Genomic DNA, 27,004 nt, shown 5'->3' with positions numbered 1-27,004 from the left:
TCTTGCGCTACGAAGGATGATTAAAGAGGTGAAGGCGCACAACCTGCCACGCTGCCAGCAATAATAACATTCATCGACTTCAAGAAAGCTTTCGACAAGATTCATACAGGCAAGATGCTGAATATACGCATGCCTACATTATTCCGAATCTCATTGTTTAAGCTATTGGTAAAATGTACCAAAACACCAAATCAAAGTAGTATTACCAGATGGCGAGACAGAATTGTTTGTTGTTACATCCGCATGCTAAGAACTGTGCTGAATGTGCATTGGAGATGCACATATGCATATGGATATCTTCCAAAAATAGGCCATAAGATCCAGACTTGTACCCGAGAACAGCTTGTCCGAGTCCGAGCCGAGCCGAGTCCATTTGTATCCGAGTCCGAGCCAAGTCCGAGTCCTTTTGTGTCCGAGTCCTGACTCGAGTCCAAGTCCGGGGGTGCTGAGTCCGAGCCAAGTCCGAGTCCAACAAAAATAAGACCTGAGTCCGGACTCGAGGTCAGAGTCCATGACCGGAGGTGGGGGGGGGGGGTCATTCAACTTGAATGTGACATGTATCTGCCTACTGGCATTGCTTAGTAGGAATTTGTATAAAAATTGGGTATAACAAAATGAAAAAGCTAGGGTAATTGGGTATAAAATTTTGAAAGAGAGGGGATCATTTTGTATAAAATTTTGAAAAAATGGGTCATTATTCCAAATAATGGAGCAAAATTTTGTTTCTAATTTGAAAATTTACAATACAAATTAGCTGAAAAAAAGACAATTTCAAAGTTTCCGCATAATTTTAAGGCATTTTGATGATAAAATTGCAGAAAGAGAAGGTCATTGGTCAAAGGTCACTCACTACACCACACCACACACCGCTCTCCCTATACACACCCACCCTACCAAACCCCACCCCACCCTACCCCACCCCACACAGTTGACATTTCAAAGACTCAACCCAGGTCAACCAACCAACCAACCGTACACATGGTACATACAATACTTCAAAGACCCATACCCATGAGCAGCTACATGTAACTCCTGAAGGTAAAAACTAAACTTACATGTATCAGACCACCTGTATCAGACAGCAGTCATGTGGGGGTATTTGTGTGTGTGTGGCACACTACATGTAAACTCAGGACTAGAGAAATGTCACTAGGCTGTGTGAAGCATAAAGATGTGTAAATGAATTGCAATGTATTCAAATACATTTTAGAGGGAGGCTCCCTATTATTGTAAACCTTTTTATCCATTTTGACACCCAAATTTGGCAACCTCCCTATTTCTGGCAAATTTTGTGCCCTTGAAGTTGCATGTATTTTGAAAGTCTCCCTATTTTTTGTTTGAATCCTCTCTATTTTCTGGATGTTAATGTTGGTATCTCTGCATCATCATCATCATCATCTTTATCATCATCATCATCATAATAATAATCATACTAACAGAAATTCACCTTTAATTCTAATCATCTTTTCAAAATTGTCCCACACAAATGTGCTGTGAGTAGTGAGCACACACAAACTACAGACACCGTAGCCCTGTCATGGACCTACCAATTTACTGAGTGGGAGCTGAGATGTAGGGTCCAGTGCATGTGCATGTTTCTCTCTTAAATTTTAATGGATTGGAAAGTTCCATGAAAAAACTCTTAGATATTTTTTATAGTCCAAATATTCAAAAGTCAACAAATTTGAGATCTATTTTGACATTTTTAGATTTATCATTTCACATTTTACATGGATTTAATTGGACTGGACTCGGACCAGACTCGGCTTCGAGTCCGAGTCCTTTTGTGTCCGAGTCCGAGCCGAGCCGAGTCTTTTCGTGTCCGAGTCCGAGCCAAGTCCGAGTCCAACAAAAAGTCCGGACTCGAACGATACATCTCTGATAAGATCAGAGAAAAAAAGATCAGAGAAAAAGAATCCGGTTTGCTGAGCCCGCATCAAAAGTGGTTCATAATTTCTTGGATACTCAAGCACGAGAGGCAGAAACCTGGACCTACATACCCAGCAAACACAAAACGTTTTCGACATCATTTGCAAAAGGTTAGAAAAGGTTCTCAGAAAACGTTTAAATGTCGCGTTTATAAAAGACATAATGGTATAAAATGCTTTCATAACATTCAAAAACATTTGTTGGCAACCTATACTGCAATAATTCTAACATGGTTTTGGTGACAAAATATTTGGCCAAAAACGTTTGCAAAAAATATTTTACAATAACATTTTACAATAACATTTTACAATAACATTTTAAAAACATTTAAAAACTAAAATTTGTAGTGTGTTTTCACGGGAAAACTTGTATAAAAACGTTTTAAAAACATTTTTGTGTTTGTTAGGTAGACATACTGAAAGATGACACGGGACTGGAGACAGCAGACATCAGTACAGCAAAGGAGGATAGAAAAAGGTGGAAAGTCATTACCATGATTAAAGTTCGAGGACACCACTCGAATTAAGCAAGTAAGCAAGTTAGAGATGGCTGCTTAACAGTACGACAGCAACTTAGCTCACTTCCGGTAATTTTTACCGGCGTGACCTCTGCTGTTACGTAACGCAATGTTGAAAATCAGGTGGCAAATACGGTTTTTAAAAAAAAAAAAAAAAATGGAATACACGAGTCGTTTCTCCCTTCATTTCCATATTGAGCCCATAGATAAGATATGAAACATGAGTATAAGGCAAAGAATAACGTGTAAAAGTTGAATTATTGTGGAAAAAATGAATGCTTTTGGTGTTGCGAAGTAGCCTAAAAAATGAGAGAAAATGCATGTCACGATCACTAAAATGGTTATATCTACAGCTTGGAGGAAACGCCGGTCTAATGCTTTTCTGTTATGATAAACATTAATTAACCAGAGCTTGTATTAAATTTTCAGCGAAAATGAGCGGTGGAATAACCTAGTCGTAGGTTGAATAGTTGTGTTCTTTGAGTCCTCGTGTCGTAAGCGCACGTTGCAAGTGTCACGATGCTTCACGAAATGGATCCCAGCCGGCGCTGTCTATTATACATGTTATATTGTTCAATATAGCAATTAAAAACGTCTATTGTATTATATTTTATTAATGCAAAATACTCTATTGGGTAACAAAATATTGTAATCGTCAAAGAAGGTAGTATCATCTCATTTAACTGAAGTACAAGTAGTTTTGAAAAGATTGTTCATGATGCAGTCATGTCTACAGTAGAATTCATCTCGACCTTTGCAGGACTTAAACCCAGGACTTTTACACAATGTCCAACTTACACCTCGGATTACACCTAATTGGAATCAGCCAAGTTCGTTTTTTAGATAGAGTAACTAACTTTGATGTCTTATTTAATCCCCCATAGAACACCACAGTTAAGCGGTCAAGATATCAGGTGTTTTCTTCCATTCTATCTCGCTACTCCTGCTTCAAATGTAATGTGAAAACCTTCCTGACAGTTATTTATTAATATTATAAATATTGTTATAATTTTGGAATAACAAAACTTCAAATTTGCCCGAAATCGTATATTATGGCTTTAATAAAAATATGAAAACTAGGATTTAAAAAATGAGTTAAAATAAAATCAAAAATCAAAGAGAGGTGCTAGCGGGGTTCGAACCAAGATCGAACTTCCAAATATTTAATTTACCCCCGGTATTCTATTTCTGGAATGAATTCACACCGTCCAAATAATTTAACACAAACCTTTATGCTGACTTTAAAATTGTTTAAACGTTGGGAGTATTATTTTCAAGGTAAATAACCAACAATGGACAATCGACAATGAAAGTTTCTTTGCAAGAAAAACATCGGCCTTACAATATATCGCGTGACAGTAGTCACGCACAAAGATAAACATTTCAACATGTTCAATATACGACTAAGAATATACCCCAACCAAAATTGATGAAATTTTCAGGCAAGCTCACTTTAGTTATTCTATAACATGACACCCATTTTTGATCCCGGCGCTTTTTCTTGCTTGATGATATGAACATTTTTGTGTTCGTGACATGCAATTTTTCTCATTTTCCGAGCTACTTGGGACATGTTCAAGCATCTTTATTTTCCATTTAATTCAACTTTTCCAAGTTATTTGTTGCTTTACACAAATGTTTGCTATCTTATCTGTGGTCAGGGTACATAAATGGAGCAATATACGACCCGTGTCTTCCATTTCTGGAGCTATTTGGATAAAACGTGTTTGCCGGCTAAAATTTCAACATTGTGTTACGTAACTCGTGTTCACCAACCCGTATAAATTTTCTGTCGAACAAAAGAGGTCACGAAGTTGCCGTCGTACTGTTAAGACAGTTTACTCTTGAAGAACACATTGATCGCCACTTTATGGAGTCAAGTCAACATTGCAGCAGTAGAGCAGCTCTGTAAAAGATTCGTCGATAAGTTACAGGCATATGCAGCAACCTTCAGCAGAATAACCAGAATTGACCTTTGTGCATGAGCTTGCATGACCAGCCACCCGTACCGTATTCACCTGTTCTGTGGGGAAATGCTCTTCTAAAATTGTATTGGTTGGCAAACTTGTGCTCTTAAAGTATGGAGTTTGGACCAATAAATTTAGACCATTTTGTTGCTATTAAATGGCATATTTTGTTACTGTCTGTCGAATTCTCACAAAGCGATGCCACTCTTCTGTATAGTAATATACATTTGGTAAGAAATTAGTTGCAAAATGTAAGAAACAAAATCCCAGTTTTTATGTTACATTTTCAGACACCCTGTACTTGTGAGAAATTTGACGAAGGCGAACATAGCAGCTAAGATTAGTATAATCACACACAAAAAATTGCTGTTGGATGGATTCGTACCCATGGCCTTCGGCGCTTATCATTCAGTTTGATCCCCGTCGTGTGGATTCTCGTTTAGAGCACTGAATTTAGAGTCAGAATGTGTGTGACTTTGAGCACAGGGCATATCATGGCAATAGCCGTGGATCTTTAGTAGTGGTTGTTGACTCTGAACATTTAGGTGTTGAAATTATTGCTATAATTTTAGGCATGGTTCATTAATAGTCTGTGTAATGGCGATGAATGGGAACTAATTGAAAAGGAAGAAAATCTCGGGGACAAAAGTTCAACTTATTCAAACTAAGAGACTTTACATTTCGTAATAATTTGGTATGCACGTTATGTGTACGAAGTTTGATGACACGTTTGATGTCCTTACTTACTAACTTTTAAGGTAAAGGTAACAGGAAAAGCTTGTGCATAATTTCAGCTTGTTTTTGGTCCAACAAAATATATAAAGGATGATGAGAAAAGACCCAGTGCTTTGCCACACAATTTCACATTATCATATCTATACCACATCTCAACATTGGTATTGGTATTCGTGAATTGTTGAAAATCCTTCGTCTTTTCCTAATGCAATGTTCTTTTTGCTTTTAATTGAACAGCAAGAATTTAGGTTCTATAGATTCTGATAATATCATAGGAAAAATATAAAAGAAGAAATATTTACGCTGACACTGCATAAATTTGGTTTCACACATGACCAAGCAATTGTTTAGATATTTGTTATCGTAAATTGTTTATTGTGATAGTCAAGGTAAAGGTTAACCCGAAAAAATGTTTTGGTTCTCGCCCCCTCATTCCTCATTTCTGGGATTTATCAGATAATTTTTAATTTTTTAAAGATTTGTCAAAAATGTTTAGACTTTGGAATATTTTAGGAAAACTTTTCATGTGAGTCGCTCTAAATACCAACTGGTACTATGTATATATCTCCCGATAATACCGGTCTAAATGACGCAAACCGGGACATTTTGTCGTATTTACCCCCCCCCCCCGAAATTTGTGTCCCCCCCTACGCCCCTGGTGAAGAACTGCAGTCCTTGGGTCGAAAGAAGGTACATTCATAATCAAATTGATCAACAGATTTCGTTTTACAAAAGTTGGCCATTGGTATTCGTTGATTGTAGTGCATACTTTACAAAGGCCATTATACATTACCATAAACATGATTAATGAAAGAATTGTTATAACAACAATTAAATATCAGAATAATAATAATAATATAATAATTAGACAATTTTGTAAATGTTTTGTCAAAAGAAAAATCAACAATCTCAATAATTTTACAAATACAGTATTAAGGGTAGACTAGATATTGTTGGTCGAAGCAGCCAAAAAAATCATTTTCAATATCTAAATCAATATATTATTGAAAAAAAAAAACCACTTTGATGCTTTGCAAATCTGATACTTTGAAATCTTATTTGATTTATTGTTGTCAATGAGTTAAGTACGTTTGACAAAAGTGCTGTTGTTTCAGCGCTCTTTACAACATAACTCAAGAACCACATTACCTACAAAAGTATATTTGTGATATTTGAATTCTTCTACACACTCGCTATGAAATGATCAATGCAATTTTTGCCAAAGCTCACTAACATTCGCAAGATGCTGTGAACTACCAAATCGTAACAGATTAAAATAGTTGTTAACCTTAAGTGTAAAAAAAAATTACCAGAAGAAAAAGAAATATTTTTCATTGGTGGTATGTAGCATGATGTGCTAGATGGACCAACTAAGATTTTTTCATATGTCTTTGGCCGTAAATGCTTAAACGGGATGACATAAAAGCCACTGTGTTGTTTGCTGTGAGGGCACGGTGGCTCAGTGGTTACGCCTTGGACTCATAATCTGAGAGCTTGCTCGACGTGCGTGGGTTCGATTCCCCGTCCCACCACCGCTGTTGCGCCCTTGGGCAAGGCGCTTTGCCTCGCTTGCCTCACCCCACCCAGGTGCAATGGGAAGCTGTTAGGGGTAGTCGCAGTCGTTGTACTGATGGACCCTGCGCCACTTGTAGGCTGCAAACGTGGTTCCGACATATTCTAATGACGGCGGAATAAATGTAAAGCGCTTAGAGGCTGTTTACGGCATAAAGCACTATATAAATGTCTACATTTTATTTATTTTATTTTTCTACTGAAATATGAGTCATGTAAACTTTGTTTATAATCGGCTGCCGGTTTTATTCTGAAGCCTAGCCTATACATGCTATAGATATTTGCTAGCTATGATTTTCAAAACACAGTTAAATTTATAATGATGCATATTCATACGCGACTTCTACGCGACTCAAATTTGGTACACTCATCGGAGCGCTTTCACTGGGTCAACCGCCGTCTTCAAGTAGTGTATAAGTTTAATTTTGCTCTCTTCCTACATTTAATTTAGTGTCAATAATTTACGTTCAAAGATACATGTCGTGGAGTTGAGAACCAGAAAGCCTTAACTGACAATGAAATTCATTGTGAGTTATTAAAGGCTTTCTGGTTCTCAACCCTCGATGTGTTCTTTTTGTAACAAACTTTTTCGCGCATGACATTAACGTCCTGCCATTAACCTTTAATTACAAAACCGCGGATCAAGAAGGAGCGGAAGAAATGCTAAATCGACCAAAGTAACAAAATCAGCGTTTTGCAAGGCACTAACAGCCAATTTTCCAAATCCTAGATCCACATTTAATTTTCCGACGACGACCCTGGTAATTCTTCAATGGCTGGCTGTCCACGAAGCCATTTTTGCACGGTTCACCGCGCCTCTATTGTATTCTTCCCTCCCACGACGTGCGGTGAAGCCATGAAGAAAGACACAAAATTATGAAAAGAAGCCAAGTTCACGGACCGATTCACTCTATGCGTCCACCCAAGAAGGGGTGAGACTACTATCTGTTTGGTTCTCTTGAACTACCACTTTTAGTGGAATTGGATAACATTCTGGATAGATCCTTCGAGTGGTAAGCGAAGTTTGCAAAAGAGTGAATAAGCAAAGTCGCGGAATAATTTGCCTGGAGCAAAAAACAAAGCGAAGTTCGCCGTTTAAAAACCGGCGAAGTCGCATAATTCCAACATGAAGATTTTGTTGATTGGAGCCCTGGTGTTTCTGCTGCATCAGCAGTATGCATCTGCACAAAACACAGGTAAGTAAAGTATATTATTTAAGTAAAATATTACGAAGCAATCACAGTGAAGGCTTCATTTTTGCTACTCAAAATGGTATTTCTTTAGATTTTGTGTATTTTGATAAGATATTGGTACAATATTGCTGTTTGTGCTTTATACTTTAAATGTGGATTTGCCTGGGTTGGTAGGTGCATGGGTGGGTGGGTGTGTCTGGAATTGGTAGTATAACTTATAACTTATAATTATTTTCTTTCTTTCTTTCTTTCTTTCTTTCTTTCTTTCTTTCTTTCTTTCTTTCTTTCTTTCTTTCTTTCTTTCTTTCTTTCTTTCTTTCTTTCTTTCTTTCTTTCTTTCTTTCTTTCTTTATTCATTTTCAAACGTCGCGCAAATCACACTTGAATCTTTGGACGGATAAAAAAAGGCAATTTATGTCTACTGCACACCTTCAAACGTGACCATTCTCACTCCACTGGCTTGATATGAGCAGCAATATATGGGAAAATAATAAGATATAAGATATTGTTAATATCCAGACTACTATTAATAATTGAAATGAAGCCAACTCGGGAACAAAATCTTTCTATCGAACCGTACAAGAAGAAAGAACGTGACAATATATATTTGACACGGTTTATGGTCATGTTTTTAGTTCGTTTCTAACTCTGTACATGAAGAAGCATTTTCCTCTGTTTTCTGTGATTGACATAACCTTCAAATCAATGGTGCTAAAAATCCAATGTTAACAAAATTAAAGGTATATACATTGTATATTGGTCATTAGTTCAAGGTACCAGTGACACGTTGCTATTTTAAACCTTAAAATGTTCATGTATACTGACTTATATTATTATTAGTTTTAATTTTTCTTCAATCCAAAAATTTTGGAATTGTTAATTTGCATAACCTTATTTTGAATTGAAATGAGTACAAACAAGCCTAGTATTGGTACAGAGTCTCAAGAAAATATTTCAAAACGGAAGACTTTTTATGTTGAATGCTATGGCTAGGATGCAAGTATTGAAACAATAATTACAGCGTTGCAAGTCACAGGCAAATATAAAATATTGGCACAAGTGGAATAGTAGTTATTTGTTACTCTAAAACGTACGTAGTAAATAAGCTTAGACTGTGTGTTACCCATGACAGATCTCATTTAAGCAAATGTTTCTAGGATACAAGGGTTTGACTGCAAGTTGTAAATGGATAAACCACTTGGGGGTAAAAAATCATGTAAGGCGGGTTTTTTATTATTATTACGTGACTACGTGTACATTGAGTGCGAAATATTCAAGTATTGATTCTGTTTAGCGTTGAGAAACAAATAAAATATGCTCTAATGTTGTATCTACTTTTTGGTAGAGCTACCATTTTGTATATTTAGTCTACGTAGAGCTAGCTACCATTTTGTATTAATGCTACAACTCAAATAAATATCCTTTGTTTATAATAATATGCGGTATGAAAATAACGCTTACGGTATATTGCACATGTCTATTCCTGTGAATTTACACCATATTTTATATATTATTGTAGTTAGACAAAATAACCAACAAACAATACTGAGCTGTTTTGTGAGGTGTAAAGATATTGGCAAACAGGGGTGAAAATCAACACTGAGAAGACAAGTGAAATAATGCCTTGATGCTACGAAAAGAATTTACCCACTGGGAGTGCTTACACCTGAACTACAAGCGTGGCCCGCCCTTTGTGTTACACTTTCACGGTTTGGTTGTGTTCCTAGCAGGTGCATATGTGGCTGTGTGAAGTAACGCTACAAATGGACTAAGTCTGTGGCTCAGGCAAAACTCCTCTTATTGTGTAATTTTACTGATTGGTTTAAAGTCTTGCTAAGCTTTTTTTAAGTTGCAATGTTGATATATGATTATTATCATACTAAATATAAAATGATTAAACACACCCTTTTTTGCATGTTTGCGTGATCAGCTTATTAATTGCTTGTTTAAATAAACAGCTCCGTAAGGAGATATGATGGGTCATGATAGGGAAAAAAAGAATTACAATTGAAAGATACGCGTATGCATTTTTGCATATGTAATTTTGAAGAATGAATTTATAGAAAGTGGCAATTATGCATGGGTTATCGGGAAATTGTCCGAATATTTCGTTTAATTCAAGGCGCTTCACGTTGCTCTATGGTATCTTGTTTCAACCAACGAAAACGTAGTAGGGACACAGATCCGGTATTATATACAGGTATTTTTTAAATCACTTTTCATGCAGTGGCAACACACAGTTTCTTACCAAAATGACAACGCATCAAATTTTACCAAACAGTTTTGTTGACGTTAAGGAGAATTATAGCCATTAGTTTATCTGCACACGGAGATCATACAGTGTGTAGAAGAATTCAAATATCACAGATATACTCCGATTTTGTAGGTCCTGCAGTTTTTTAAGTTATGTTGTAAAGAACGCTGAAACAACAAAACTTTTGTAAAACGTACATAACTCATTAACAACAATAAATCAAGCAAGTTTTTAAAGTATATGATTTGTAGAATGAACTTTTGCAAAACATCAAAGTGTTATTTTCAATTATATTGATTTAGATAATAAAAAGCAAACGTTTCTAAGATACAAGGGTTTGACTGCAAAACCACTTGGGGTAAAAATTCATGAAAGGCGGGGTTTTTATTATTTTTATGTGACTACGTGTACATTGAGTGCGAAATATTCATGTATTGATTCTGTTTAGCGTGGAGAAACAAATAAAATAACCATAATAGTCATTAGTTTATCTGCACACGGAGATCATACACTGGAATTCAGAATAGATTGTTGCTACAGTTACAAGTAGTTAAAAGTTTCCAAAAAGAACCACGGTCGACCACAATTATTGCATTCTTTATCGTTGTTTGATTCTGTTATTGTTGGGAAACGATCTGGCCATAGTGAAAGGTGCAGTCTATAGATTATCAAAATACGTATAGTAAATTATCAGCATGGTCAGGGTCGGAAAAACCTCTATTATATTTAAAAACCTCCTAAAAGGCTAATTATTCCACGCCCATTTTCAATGCCTTGAGGTTACATCCGGACCAATTTAAATTCATGCTATTGAAGCGTAACCAATAATTCTATCAAACTGCTCGTGCGAGACCAATTGTTATACATATTAAAAAAAGTACCAAATCAGTACCAACTTTTTGTATTTTACTCGATTCTTACGTCATGTAAGTATGCACAGAATTACTTAGCTAACTATTGTCAATACTTTGTGGGATTATAGGGGGAGGGTAACCCCTTGGGGACATAGGAACATAGTGCAATTTGCAAAATCACACTTTATCTAAAAATAATAATCAAACTGGAAAGAAGACTGCATTGCTCTTAAATGTTTGGTTTGACTAACCTAACATCAAGGTTTAGCGCTTCATTTGTTCAAGTTGTTGGGGCCTCGAAGTTTGCTTGTCAATTCCATTATAATAATAATTTGATCAGGAAAAAATATCTCCCTTTTTTTGACCGGCCCAAAAATTGGAAAATCTAGAGTCGCTATTAATTATTTTTTTTATACTTTTGGCAATAAATTCGTAAAATGGTTTTCTTGTTTGTAATTCGAACTGCATAAGTCTGATATACCAACAACGAGGCTGACAAACCGTATAAATCATCGTTTTACGGTTAGCAACTATTTTAAACTGTTGTGATGTGGTAGTTCACAACATCTTGCGAATAGTAATGCGCTTTGGCAAAAATTGCATTGATCATTTCATAGCGAGTGTGTAGAAGAATTCAAGTATCACAGATATACTTTTGTAGGTCCTGTGGTTCTTGAGTTACTAGTATGTTGTAAAGAAAGCTCAAACAACAACACTTTTGTAAAACGTAGATAACTCATTAACAACAATAAATCAAGCAAGTTTTCAAAGTATATCATTTGTAGAATGAACTTTTGCAAAACATCAAAGTGTTATTTGTCAATAATATATTGATTTAGACAATGAAAATCGTTTTTTTAGCTGCTTTAACCAACAATACGTCGTCTACCCTTAATAGCGACGTGTTTTGCAAGGAACAAAAATAGTCCGACCGACCCTTACAATGGCCTGATATGATTTTTTTTTGTGTGCGTAAAATTGCTTACGTATAGTTTAAAGTCAAATAATTCTGAATAGACATTTGGGTTATTCAATTTGAAATCCATATGGAAGACGTGGCCTTAACCTTCTACACAGGATTGGTTACCTGAATGGGTGGCTATATTTGAAATCTACCCCACCCCTTGTCATGTCTTCCATAGGGGATGTATGTGTTTCAACTGGAATGCACCATTGTATCGTTAAATAATTTACCTGCATGTGCTGATTGCCGGGGCTGATTGCTACTGTTTTTGCCAATCAGTGGCGTAACTACGGGGGGGTGGCAGAGGGGGCAACATGCCCCGGGCGCTACCCTTAGGGGGCGCCAAATTGACCAATTCAGCATCGATTCTGCGCCCCTTAGCGATGAAAGTCAAAATTTATGCAAAATTCTAGTAACCAAAATTAAGTAGTGTATTGGTCTTATTTGTCAAAAATTTCGAGCGCTCCGCGCGTAATTGTTTCAAGAATGGAGGGGGGGGGGGCATTATGTATCCTTAGGTCCTATCTACGCCACTGCCCGCGTCTATGATATTCTTGGGTGGGGGTAGGGGCGCCAATTTTGTTTCTTGCCCCGGGCGCTACCAACCCTAGTTACGCCACTGTTGCCAGTACTTCCATGGTCTGATCTTGCCTTTTCAATGGATAAATATAATACATACTCGTCCTCAGGGCACGATTCTATGACCCCAATACGGTTATCCGGGACGGTTACACTCTAAGAATGACATTTGAATGTATTATCTGCAAGAAAAAAATCATTTTCCACAATGCAAGGTCAAATTTTGAGCAACGTTGCAAAAAATCATACATTCCACAATGATGTAAGGTGTTTTTTTTAAGGTGAACGTTTGAACATTGATCGATTTTATTCCACATTGTGCATGGCACATGATATTTGATGACCTCACATAATAATTTTTATGGTCATTCAATGTCATTAAAATCGTACAATGCATACAACAACTTTGCTATTTCACTATAGGTAATGTTTTGTCACGTTTAGCAATGTCTGCAAAGAATAGGATATTTGGCTATTGACTTTAAATCTGATCCGTCAAATTGCTTATTCGAGAAGGTGCTGGAACTTATGTGACTTTTATTATGAGTCTACATGTACAATAATTGATCATAACCCGACGACGTCTTACCATAAAATAAATGTTGGTATTTATACAGCGCCTTTCACATGTACCAAAGCGCTTTACATTTATTCCGCCGTCATTAGAATATGTCAGCTGCCATACAATGCCCAAGGCATGCTCATACCTTTGGGCGGCACTCAATGGACAGGATTCATAACAGCTCCCCATTTCACACCTGGGTGGAGAGGAGTAATCGAGATAAAGTGCCTTACTCAAGGGCACAACACCGTTGGCGTCGCCGGGGCTCGAACCCGCAACCTTCCGATTATGAGTCCTAGCCCGTTCCGCTCGGCCACCGTGCACCATCCAACAAAAAAGTGATATTTTGTATTTTGAGTTTTTTTGAGATTTTGGGAAAGTAAGTTTTTGAGATCAATGAGATTGATGAGATTTGAGATCAAAAAATGAGATCAACATGTTTTTAAACACGTATCTCAAAGGCTTTTCAAGTATCTCAAAAAATTTCTGATTCTTTTCTTTTATTACCAGAAAAAAAGGATACAATGGTATCAATGTAGTTTTCTCATACAATGCATACTTATGAATCACAAATACCTATAAACCGTCTCTTTAAATCACACTAACTGTTGAGGGCGGTATCATTTGATCTATTACACAGTGCAAACGTACTTTTGTACTTTGTATTGGCCAATGACAACCCTTGATTGTGTCCGTTTGTCTGCAATGCGAGTGCGTCACACAGTCAGTATGTGGATATCACTAGAAAATGATTGTTATTCTGAGTTGTCATTCACATTCATAGTGACCGGAAGTACTGATACTAAGATTTATTCCACAAAACACCAAAAAAACTTGTTGGTCAATTTTGCAGATGGCCAGTGAAGCACAAACACCAAAAAACTTGTAGGTCAATTTTGCAGATGGTCAATGAAGCACAAACACCAGAAAACTTCTTGTACAATTTTGGTCAAATGGACAATGAAGCACAATTTGTCCAGATGGCCAGTGAAGCACAAACACCAACAAACTTGTAGGTCAATTTTGCAGATGGTCAATTAAACACAAACACCAAAAACTTGTAGGTCAATTTTGCAAATGGCCAATGAAGCACAAACACCAGAAAACTTGTTGGTCAATTTTGGTCAGATGGCCAATGAAGCATAAGTACCAAAAAATCTTGTTGGTCAATTTCGAGGATTCCGGTCAATTTTGCAGATGGCCAGTGAAGAACCAAAACCAAAAAACTTATTGGTCAATTTTGCAAATGGCCAATAAAGCACAAACACCGCAAAACTTGTTGGTCAATTTTGGTCAGATGGCCAATGAAGCACGATTTTGGTCAGATGGCCAATGAAGCACAAACAATAAAAAACTTGCTGGTCAATTTCGCAGATGCCGGTCAATTTTGCAGATGGCTAGTGTGTAGCACAAACACCAAAAAACGTATTGGTCAATTTTGCAGATGGCCAATGAAGCACAAACACCAAAAACCTTATTGGTCAATTTTGCAGATGGCCAATGAAGCACAAACAGCACAAAACTTGTTGCTCAATTTTACCGATGGCCGGTGAAGCACAAACGCCAAAAAACTGATTGGTCAATTTTGCAGATGGCCAATGAAGCACCAAAACCAAAAAAACTTGTTGGTCAATTTTACAGATGGCAAATGAAGCACAAACACCAAAAACTTTATTGGTCAATTTTAACGATGGGCAAAGAAGCACATACACCACAAAATTCATTGGTCTGTTTTGCAGATGGCCAGTGAAGCACAAACGCCAAAAAACTTGTTGGCAAATTTTGGAGATAATAATAATCAAAATAAAAGCACAAACACCAACAACTTTATTGGTCAATTTTAAAGATGGCCAATAAAGCACAGACACCAAAAAAATCATTGGTCTGTTTTGAAGATGGCCAGTGAAGCACAAACACCAAAAAACTTGTTGGTCAATTTTGCAGATGGCCAGTGAAGCACAAGCGCCAAAAGACTTATTGGTCAATTTTGCAGATGACAAATGAAGCACAAATTAACACCAAAAAAAATTGTTGGCAAATTTTGGAGATGGCCAAAATAAAAGCACAAACACCAAAAACTTTATTGGTCAATTTTGAAGATGGTCAATAAAGCACAGACACCAAAAAAATATTGGTCTGTTTTGAAGATTGCCAATGAAGCACAAACACCAAAAACATTATTGGTCAATTTTGAAGATGGTCAATAAAGCACAGACACCAAAACAATATTGGTCTGTTTTGAAGATGGCCAGTGAAGCACAAACACCAAAAAACTTGTTGGTCAATTTTGCAGATGGCCAGTGAAGCACAAGCGTCAAAAGACTTATTGGTCAATTTTGCAGATGACAAATGAAGCACAAACACCAAAAAAAAATTGTTGGTCAATTTTGAAGATGGCCAATGAAGCACAAACACCATAAAACTTGAAAATTATTAATTTAAACTTCAACACTACTTGTTTATTTCGCTTACCGGGATCGCTTTCGAGGAACTTCCTCGTCATCAGCCGAAGTTGTTAGCTCTGATATTTTCTTGGAAACGGCTAGAGACCAACCTGATCATTGTTATTACCACTACGTATGAATCTGCAATTCATAAAACTTGTTGGTCAATTTTGAAGATGGCTAATGAAGCACAAACACCGCAAAACTTGTTGGTAAATTTTACAGATGGTGGTCAATTTTGCAGATGACCAGTGTGTAGCACAAACACCAAAAAACTTATTGGTCAATTTTGCAAATGGGCAATGAAGCATAAACACAAAAAAAACTTGTTGGTCAATTTTTATAAATGATCAATGAAAGCACAAACACCACAAAACCTGTTGGTCAATATTGCAAATGGCCAGTGAAGCAAGAACACCAGAAAAAGTAAGCAAGAGGTTTGACAAATGGTTGAGTTCAACTTCAATACCCATGTCTACCAATATTTGTTACCTTGAGGTGTTAATAACATTAAAGGGCGGGCTATATAAAGGTCATGGAAACGTTTTAAAACGTTTTGTATGAAAACACACTACAACAATAATTTAAAAATGTTTTCAAAATGTTATTGTGAAATATATTTTTGCAAACATTTTTTGCCAAATATTTTGTCAACACTTAAATAACATTATGTTAGACTATTTGCAGTAGGTTATCAAGAAATGTTTTTTAAATGTTATGAAAACGTTTACTACCCTTTATATGTCCTTTATATAACCCGACATTTAAACATTTTCTGGCAATCTTTTCTAACCTTTTGAGAATGATGTCGAAAACGTTTTGTGTTTGCTGGGAAGTTGTCGACTTTTCCCCCAGAATTCTGACTTTTCCCCAGAATTTTAACATAAAATAAAATTGGTATTCTCAATAAACTGCCTCTTTAGGTTAGCAACTATTTTAAACTGTTGCGTTTTGGTAGTTCACAGCATCTTGCGAATAGTAGTGCGCTTTGGCAAAAAATACATTGATTATTTCATAGCGAGTGTGTAGGAGGTTCTGTGGTTCTTGAGTTATGTTGTAAAGAGGGCTGCAACAACACTTTTGTAAAACGTACATAACTCATTAACAACAATAAATCAAGCAAGTTTTCAAAGTATATGATTTGTAGCATGAACTTTTGCAAAACATCAAAGTGTTATTTTTCAATAATATATTGATTTAGATAATGAAAATCGATTTTGTGGCTGCTTCGACCAACAATACCTAGTCTACCCTTAAGCGTATCAAATCTACCAAATGCTCAAATGCTCTTCGGAACAATTAATTTGTCCAACTGCTTTATCCTGTTGCCAAGCATATCTATTGTCCAATTTCTCGGTGTTGAACCTATCGACCCCTCCCCTCATTAAGAAAAAGTACTGTATAAACAGGACATCCGTAGTGCGAATTTGCAGTTAGTATGCAACCAGAGACTGTTCAATTAAAATGGTTTTCCGTTTCTTATTTGGAAAGTGTAAACTAATTTGCTCAATAAAACCGATTTTAAATAGGGCCTAAAATAGAGCCTACTTGGAATGAATTATAGCCCTATTGTCATTGTGGTGATATAATTAACCGTTTCATTAACCAACCGAATCGGACTAACTTTATCCTGATATGTTAGGAAAGATAGTAATACACGTGATTTAGATGCGATTTTACCTTGTCTGATTTCAGTATGTACTTTTGGAGTTTAACAAATTTAAAGCATCCGGTAATTTTTATTGGGACACATTGTAGACATGTACAGCAGAAATAATTGTCAAGATTATGATTATAGGGGTGTGTTGGGAAATTTTGGATTTCAAGTTTTTCTAATGAAGAGATTTAGGGGTTATGAGCAATACTATGTATTGGGGCACGCTGTACAGATGCATTTATTTGTTATTTTATGGCTTATTTTCTGCTATTTTCTATACTATATCGAAGACAACTGCAAATATCTATACTAATAAAATCGTGAGCTCTGTCTGTCCGTCTGTCCGGCTATGCGTTTCGCCGCGCTTCGACGCATCGTTCCGACATTTCGGATATAGATAGGTCTCGGGCATTCCACGTTTATGGGGTAGTTTTAAAGGTCATCGGAGGTCAAGGTCAAAGGTCAAAATTTCAAACTTTGTCCGATCGGGCCCAAACTTGGTGGGTGGAATCCTTGATACGAGGCGAATATATGCCCGAAATAAAATTGAGGTCAACCAAGGTCAAATGTCATTACGGAGGGGTCAAATTTCAAACTTTGTCTGATCGGGCTCAAACTTGGTGGGTGGAATCCTTGATACCAGGGGAATATATGCCCGAAATAAAATCGAGGTCAACCGAGGTCAAAGGTCATTACGGAGGGGTCAAATTTCAAACTTTGTCCAATCGGGCTCAAATTTGGTGGGTGGAATCCTTGATACGAGGGGAATATATGCCCGAAATAAAATTGAGGTCAACCAAGGTCAAAGGTCATTACGGAGGGGTCAAATTTCAAACTTTGTCTGATCGGGCTCAAACTTGGTGGGTGGAATCCTTGATACCAGGGGAATATATGCCCAAAATAAAATCGAGGTCAACCGAGGTCAAAGGTCATTACGGAGGGGCCAAATTTCAAACTTTGTCCGATTGGGCTCAAACTTGGTGGGTGGAATCCTTGATGCAAGGGGAAAAATGCCCCAAATGAAATTGAGGTCAACCAAGGTCAAAGGTCATTATGGAGGGGTTAAATTTCAAACTTTGTCCGATCAGGCTCAAACTTGGTGGGTGGAATCCTTGCTACGAGGGGAATATATGCACAAAATACCATTGAGGTCAACCGAGGTCAAAGGTCATTACGGAGGGGGTCAAATTTCAAACTTTGTCCGATCGGGCACAGACTTGGTGGGTGGAATCCTTGATACGAGGGCTTAAACATGGTATAACAAATTCTCAATATGACAGGAACAGGAAGATTTCACCACTCCCTGCGAGGACTGCAATGTCTTCCCAGCATTCATAGCTGAAAATGATTTCTAAATTTCAAACGGATGTATAAAAATAAAACTGAGGTCATCAAAGGTCAAAGGTGATCAAGCCAAGGTCATCTAGGGTCACAGGTCATATGGGGTCATTGGGGGTCAAACAGCATCACTATCTGATGCTGGTGGTGCTCTCATGTACAGCTACAGTGCCGTCATAGCAACAGGTACTCTAGTATATAAAAAAAATGTGACTTGTTTCTTGTTTTGTGAGGAGCGGCCCACTGATTATTTTATCGATATGAACATGATTAATGTACAGGCTATCTTGGAGACTTCAGGCTAATGTTTTAGGAACCTATTCATATTAAGGTTATTAATTATTTTAAACTGTTGTGATTTGGTAGTTCACAGCATCTTACGAATGGTAGTGAGCTTGGGCAAAAAGTGCATTGCTCAATTCATAGTGAGCGTGTAGAAGAATTAAAATATCACAAATATACTTTTATAGGTGCTGCGGTTCTTGAGTTACGTTGTAAAGAGGGCTGAAACAACAACACTTGTTATACAAAACGTACATAACTCATTAACAACAATAAATTAAGCAAGTTTGCAAAGTATACGATTTGTAGAATGAACTTTTGCAAAACATCAAGGTGTTAATTTTAAATGATATATTGATCTACATAATGAAAATCGATTTTTAGGTTGCTTCGACCAACAATACCTCGTCTACCCTTAAGTCGATTTTGATTCTATTAAATGAGCCATAATAATTACGTTCAATTTATTTCAAAGGTGCATGTACCAATGTCTTTAAGTAATATGAATAGCTTGCGAGATTTCATAAAAAGCACAACCCAGGTCAGATATTATTTGCATTTCACAGCCCCAAATTAAATCATGCATGATCTGTGGCCTTGGTTTCTTCTTTTCATTCTTCGTCAAATATTAGAGTTTTGTGTTTTACAATGAGGTGAAATACGTGCTACCTTAGTGCATTGCTACCAATTTTCTTTTCTTATTGTGTTGAAATCACAGAGCATGGTTGAACTCTGTTTCACGTTTTAGTACAACCGTTTCCTTGGCTAATTTATTGTGCTGGTCTTCACTGTATCAAAAGTGGCTCCACTGGATGGGTTCAAACTCATTTATTATTCCCATTCTTTTTCTAATATACTTACATATTTGTTGTCACAGATGTCAAAAAAAAAAAAAAAAAAAAAAATGCTGATTTATGTATTGTCATCTTGTTAGTTCAGAGTGACAAAGGGTTTTGTATTTTGTTTTTAAAAAGTGCTGACTTACATAAAAAGATTGTCTTCGTAAAAATTCGTATTTTTTTGGTGAGGAATCCATCCATGGACATTCAAAATTGTTATGACTGTGAGTGTTAGAAAGGTCATACCATAAGCTTTCAAAATGTTTTCTTTTCTGGATTTGATCAATACTATTGTTTAGATTTTAAAATACTTTGGGAAAACCTTATACATATAAATAAGTTTATTAGAGAACATGGATCACTTCCAAGACATTTTTTGGTGCTCTAGTGGCTTTATCCCTCAGAATCTCACATTTGAAAAAAAGAAAAGGGGCATTCTCCTTCCCTGTTGGAAACACTGTTTGAAAAGACCAAAAACTACTAACAATGCTAATGTTACATTAAAAAAACAACAACACTCATTTGAACAAAGTAGTCCACGGTTACTCATTCAAATGCACAAAATACAGAGTTGAGAGCCAGAAAGCCTCAATTCACAATCACCTGCTCCCACAAAATGAGTATAAAGTCGTCAGGGCATTATAGAAGATACAGTCCATTAATCATGACAAAATTCAATGGAAAACAAAAGACATTGTGACGGAAATATTGATTTTTGAAGACCAAAGCAAGGAGCCAACCAGGCGGCGGATGACATGATCGAGCCGGCAACTCGTGGAACCGCCCGGCCGTATGGCATTTTCCATATACTCGGTTAATTTTGTGGGGTTCATTATCGAACCCCAACGGTTTTAGCTTGTATTTATATTATTTATCAACATAGGCCTATTTGTTTGTGATATTTCAAGCGTTTTAAAATTTCAAAATAATCCCATTCAATTACACGGTTGACGATGAAAATTTACTGAATTTAGGGACTGCACGTCATACACCACCTGGAGCCAACTTTATGCTCATTTTGTGAGGGCTGGTTACGGCTTTCTGGTTCTGAACCCTCGTAATATCCTAACATGACTCGGGCGCAACATTCAAAAGTAAAGACGCATTCACTGTCGAAGTTACGTAATAATCGGATTAACTACGGTACCATAGCAATAGGGTAAAACAATTTTTGAATGTATCGCGCTGCACTACAAGCAGGTTGTACTCATCACCTGTGTATGTCTGCAATCATAGATTGAATACAATACCGCCCCTTTCAAATATACTAATCTTACAGGTGCGAGTGATCAGCTTGATATGCAGAGGTACCGCATGAACGTACTAGTGAAGTGCGATATATTCAAAAATTGTTTTGCCTTATTGCTATGGTAGTTAATCCGATTATTACATCACTTCGACGACGAATAGGGTAAAATAATTTTTGAATATGTCCGCTGCACTACAAGCAGGTTACACTCATCACCTGTGTATGTCTGCAATCATGGATTGGATACAATGCCGCTCTTTTCAAAGATACTAATCTTACAGGTGCGAGTGAACACTGAGCATGATATGGCTCAATGCAGAGGTACCGCGTGAACGTACTAGTGAAATGCGATATATTTAAAAATTGTTTTACCGTAGTTAATCCGATTAATAACTTCTACACCAGAGGCGGACTTCAAAGTATGAAACAAAGTACAAAGTTGTACAAATCTGCACACATGTAATATGTCTTAAAGTGATTCATTTTGATGACTTTTTGTTATTTATTAAGCTGTTTTGGTTTTCCATAATTGAACACTTGTAATGAAGCTTTTAAGAGTAAAAATTACGCAACCATGGACAGTTTCACATTCAAAGGACCCCAGGTGATAACAAACAAAGCAATCTTTGTACACAAAGCTTACTGTTTTCCAGAAATGTTATATATATATATATATATATATATAAGTGACCCTTAGTAACCCTTACTATATTTCTTACGTAAAAATATAAATTGCCGTGAAGTAATTGAATCACCGTTTAAAAAACGGGCGATCGCCCTCAAGTTTGCGGCATGTCACAGTCGAACACTGCATAGGTCTAAAACTCGATCCTCGCCACTAGATGCTGTCATAGCTCAGTGGTAGAGCGCGGTGACTAGTAATACCGAGGTCGTTGGTTCGAGTCCTCCTGTCAGCAAAGTTCATTTTTGTGATTTTCGTGCTACGCTTCGATTTGTTCAAATTTCTTTCGTCTAAGACGACTTTTTGAAAACATATCTTTGACTCTGTAACTCGAGTCCAACTTGTCTCATTCCAATGTTAAGTTCAATAAAACAGTAGACCTCATGTTATGCAGGCAACGTTTGTTCTTTGAGTCCACATAAATAATCGTGTTAAGGTTAAATACCACTAATTGCCTATACAGTTTTCTAAGAAAAATTGCCAATTTTGTGCGGAATTTTCTCCTATTATCAGAACTCGCTCAGTTAAACGTCACCAATACCAGATGAAACGCTTATTTTTTCTGCTTTTGGCGGCAATACTCCTAACCTTTATCGTTAGGGTTATAGTAAGGGTTTAGGGTTAGGGTTAGTGTATTGCGGTCTATTATAGTTGTAGAAAATAAATACGCGAACCGGACTGCGCCCTCGAAGCTGCATGAAAGTTACAATTAGCTAGGGCGAAATGATTTACTAAAGTAAAAACCGATGCCGTGCGGATGAATTTTAGTAGGCCTAATATTTCAACAATGCACATAATGAGAGACAACATACCATTTCAAACCATCAACACCTAAAATGCTTTATAACTTGGTAATTTTAGTAATTTTAAGGTGGTACTACACCCCTTGATAAATTTGTGACTATTTTTGCATAAAACAAAAAAAATATTAACACACTGGTAACAAAGGTTATGAATATTATAGGGGCAAGGAATCCAGTTACTACACTGGAATTTCAGTGACTCAAGACAAGCGGCACGTTATTTATGATAAGAAAAGAGGTACCGCTAGAATGTACCTCATTTCTTAACATATGAACCACTTGTCTTGAATCACTGAAATTTCAGTGAAGTAATTGGATTTCTTGCCCTATAATATACATAACTTTGTTACCAGTGTGGTTATTTTTTGAGAAAAATGCAAAATTAGTCACAAAATTTATCAGGGGGTGTAGTACCACCTTAAAGCAGCCTTTTCAGATGGCCTGCAAACAAATAGTTCTTCGTCGTATTTTCATGCATCGCCCAAGCATATTAGTGGTATTATAAACTTAAAGAACTTTGTACTTACAGATGAGAATATTGTCTACTGATTTTTCTTTTGCACTGGAAACAGTGCTTTTTTAAAGTTGAAACATCGTTTCTTGTGATCATGGTGATGAACAGTTTGACTAAACATAATAGCAATGATTTTGTTTCAATCATGTTTAAACACATTATTAAAACAAAACAATTTAAAGCAATATATTTATTAACAATGACGATTCATCCCTATTAGAACTGATTCTGGAAACTAATCAGAAGTTACATGTACTTTTGACTTAACATTCGACTCTGTATGGATACTTGGGCAGGTTGCGATGAACTTCTGATATACAACCAGACATTTGTGCATACACAATATGCAACCATGGTTGAGTGAAATCTTTCAATGGGGTACCATAAGGAACCGCCCTAGAATCTGGTGAAAAAAAAAACCACAATCGAAAGTATTCCCATGCAAGTCATTATGCCAATTTTGTGACTTTTTCACAGAAAGCATTGGCAACGACGAATGTTTTACCAGCTTCCGTTAAGCATCTGGGCTGTTTCAGTTGATAGTACATGACGCTGTGTAATGATATTTGAGTTATAGCATTTGTCTTACTACATTAGTGGAACCAATGCTTTTTGGCATCCTTACACATGAAATGATAAAACTAGAATTGGTTCCATCTTTTTCTATGCCCCTATGCTCAAATTGTTCCTCTCATGGCAAGAAATGGAAAAAAAAAGGTCCATTGCCATATTTACCAGGGTGCTTAGTTCATGTTAACAGGGTAACTAGGTCAAATATCTCATGCACAGAGGCCGAATTTTCAAAATGCACCGAATCAATCGCAACTCGTCCCAAATTACTCCTCTTGGCAAACGAAAGAGGAAACTAATTTGTTTGAGAAATGAATAACCTCAGTATTGGATGAAATCATGGGCCAAAGGTTATGCATGTACATATTTCTATTGGACTTTGGCTATATTAAGGAATCGGATAGCAAAGTTTGCACAATATTTTTGTGGGACCTGTCTGATGTGCTCTCAGGTTCCACAAAAATACGCGAAAACTTCGCTATCCGAGCCCTTAACTCTGGAGGGGGCATGACAATACAAATTGCACCAAAATTGTGAATTTAATACGTTTGAGATAAAAAGACCCTAATGCGGCCCATACACGATCAAAATATTGATCGATATTGGGGACCCTAGATGCAAGAGTGGATACAAAATCTACCATTGTGCGTGTTCAATGGTAGATTTTGTATCCATTCTTGTATCTAGGGTCTTTGGTATTGACAATAAGATTGAACGTGTATGGGCCGCATTAGTATCCACAGTGATTAGTAGGCCAATCTTTGAAAAGAGCGGTATTTTATTCAATCTATGATTGCAGACATACACAGGTGATGAGTGCAACCTGCTTGTAGTGTAGGGCGATATATTCAAACATTATTTTAACCTATTGCTATGGTAGTTAATCCTGTTACATCATCACTTCTACGGCGAATACATACACTATTCGCAAATATTTTTTCATATCCCAAATTGGACTTGGAAATATGTGACCCGTTAGGGTAAATTGGGGTAAATGGAACGCTTAAGCAATAAATCACTTTCTGTGGTCGGAAGGGGTATCCATATATGTGACGTGTCATGTCAAAAGGAGACACTTTTGGGCAGGATCGTAAATGGAGAAACAGCCAAAAATCTGCCTGGGGTGATTTTTTCACAATTTGGGTTTGTTGCAAATTTGTGATGTTATTAATATTTAAAATATTGTCTGAGAGTTTTAGACCGGAATATAACTGGCATCTAGTACTTTTTGAGACATTTTTCAAGGTAATTCCTACTCTCAACATTGTCAATAATATTTTTAAAGGCCGATATCTCAATTTCTAATTTTATAATACCATAACTTACGAACTCAATATCTTCGCTTAGGAATGTCCGATTTCATTGGGGAAAACGGCGTTGTGGAGCAAAATATCTCTTTATTTAGGATATGTAAAAACCTCAAAATTGGTAACCTGCCCAAAAGTGTCTCCTTTTGACATGACACGTCACATATTATGATTTCTTTTGTTTCAATAAGTAGATACTATGTTTTTGTAACTTGTTAAAAGATTAACAAATTGGGTAAATGGGCTATTGCATTTAAAATCCACACTACCCCTGTGGAAGATTTTGGAAATATCTGCCACAGGGGGAGTATGAAATTCAAATGGAATGAGCACATTAGCAGCTCCATTTTGAAACTCTCTCCCTCAGGGGAAGATTCAGGTTGAATCTTTCTCAGAGGGTGTATGGAATTCAAATGGAGCTGCCTAATGTATTTATTTCCTTTGAAATTCATACTCCCCCTATTGCAGATATTTCCAAAATCTTCCGCAGGGGTAGTGTGGATTTTAAATGGAACAGCCCAATGGAACAGTGGGGTGGGTAATTGGAATAAGTGGCATTTCTTGCAAGGAGTCTACATTCATAGCTATTTGAAAAAACATCAGAATATTTTATTTAACATATATTTTGTGCCTAAACAAAAGAGTAACGACAGTAATTTTGTTTTCATGTTTTTTATAAACTTGGTTAAATACCACGTAAAAATACACTTTCTCTTGGTACATAACAGACAAAAATGGGTTTCAGATTACAATAAAAATCAATTGGGGCCTAATCTACTATGAATTAGTTATTTTGTAGTATATAATTTCATAATATTTAAACCAATTAGCAAAAAAATATTAACATGTTATATATACATGTATATATCTAAAGTCAGTTAACCGTGTTCCATTTACCTCAAGTGGATCTGTTGTGGGGTAAATGGAACACCAAACTAATTAATTACCTAATTATCATATTAATTTGCATAATTTCATCATTAAAATAATCTGCTATTTTTTTGTTTAAAACATTTATGTTATTGCAAATAACAAACATATTGCTAATATTGTATGACAACTCTCAGCACAATATTCAAATATTTAGGAATCAATACCCTTAAATTAGTAGTGTTCACTGAACCGTAGCACCACTTCATGGTCAGTGACAACCTTTGAGATTTTCTTCCACTCCAATACCGAGTAAACCCAAGTTTGGGGTATGAAACAAAAGCGAAACTTATGGCGTTGGGGTAAATGGAACACTCGGTATGATGTTGCCCAAATTTGTTCTTGATTGAGGAAATTGTATACTCAGCGTTCCATTTACCCCCACCGTTCCGGTTACCTCTACAGCGAAAGGTACCTTATGTCGGCTGCTACACGTGTCTCTTTTTCCACATTGTTGGCAGAAAATAACAAACAATATTGACAATCTGAAGTGGCGGTCATTTCAAATCATCTCCAAGTCAACGAGGCTCAGGAATGTCATCTCATTGTTAGTGGGGGCTAATACAATACAATGCTTTTGTAACCCACTACATGAACAGGGATTAGCACACTGTTTTTTAAAATACGTTTACAAAATGAAGGCAGGAATGTATTAAACATTTTAGTGTATAGATGGATTATGTTTAGCCACTGAATATTGATGTTTAAGAATTTGATACGTGTTCAGTTTTTGACTGTTTTGGAGTGTTTCTATCCTTCCTCTTATTTTGTCAGTTTTATATTCATCGCAAACACCGCTAGGTCATGGTCCCCTCCGCTCGCCTTAAGGAGGTACTACACCCATTGCATTTGTTTGCGGGTTTTTTTTTTGCATTTTGTGAAGAAATGAGAAAAAAATTGAACAAAGTGGTATGCAAAATGAAGGGGCAAATCTTATCGTTCTATTGGTGGCATCGATATCAATGTAGCTTACATACTTTTAAAGGTAGAAGCCAAAAGGAGGTACATCACTGATGTTTTAAATTCACTTCATATTGGAAAGCTTACTATCAACGGATTTCTTTAAAATTTTGGATATGTGTTGCTGATATGTAAAATGGGAATAAGTGGTTCCTGATTTCTTTTATGACTTCATGAACTTGGTGCTCCACACCTATAAAAAAACACAAACTGGTTAAAATGCTTCTATTTTCAATGTTGAGCTATATTTTGTATTTTTAACTAGAACTAGTAACATTATTTCACTGAAACTTAATTAAGCCA

At 36.5% G+C, this 27,004-nt stretch overlaps 1 protein-coding gene across 1 annotated transcript in view; it reads left to right on the top strand.

The window, feature by feature from the left end:
- Positions 1-7,609: 7,609 nt before the first annotated feature.
- Positions 7,610-27,004, top strand: part of LOC140148138 (uncharacterized) — a 45,596-nt gene continuing 26,201 nt past the window's right edge. The window contains exon 1 of the mRNA XM_072169996.1: positions 7,610-7,916. Coding sequence (XP_072026097.1) covers positions 7,847-7,916 — 70 coding nt within the window. The 5' untranslated portion in view covers positions 7,610-7,846. The remainder of the gene's footprint in view (positions 7,917-27,004) is intronic.

This window comes from Amphiura filiformis, chromosome 3 (assembly GCF_039555335.1).
Source record: "Amphiura filiformis chromosome 3, Afil_fr2py, whole genome shotgun sequence".
Taxonomy (NCBI): domain Eukaryota; kingdom Metazoa; phylum Echinodermata; class Ophiuroidea; order Amphilepidida; family Amphiuridae; genus Amphiura; species Amphiura filiformis.
This window is presented reverse-complemented; position numbering and strand designations above follow the sequence as displayed.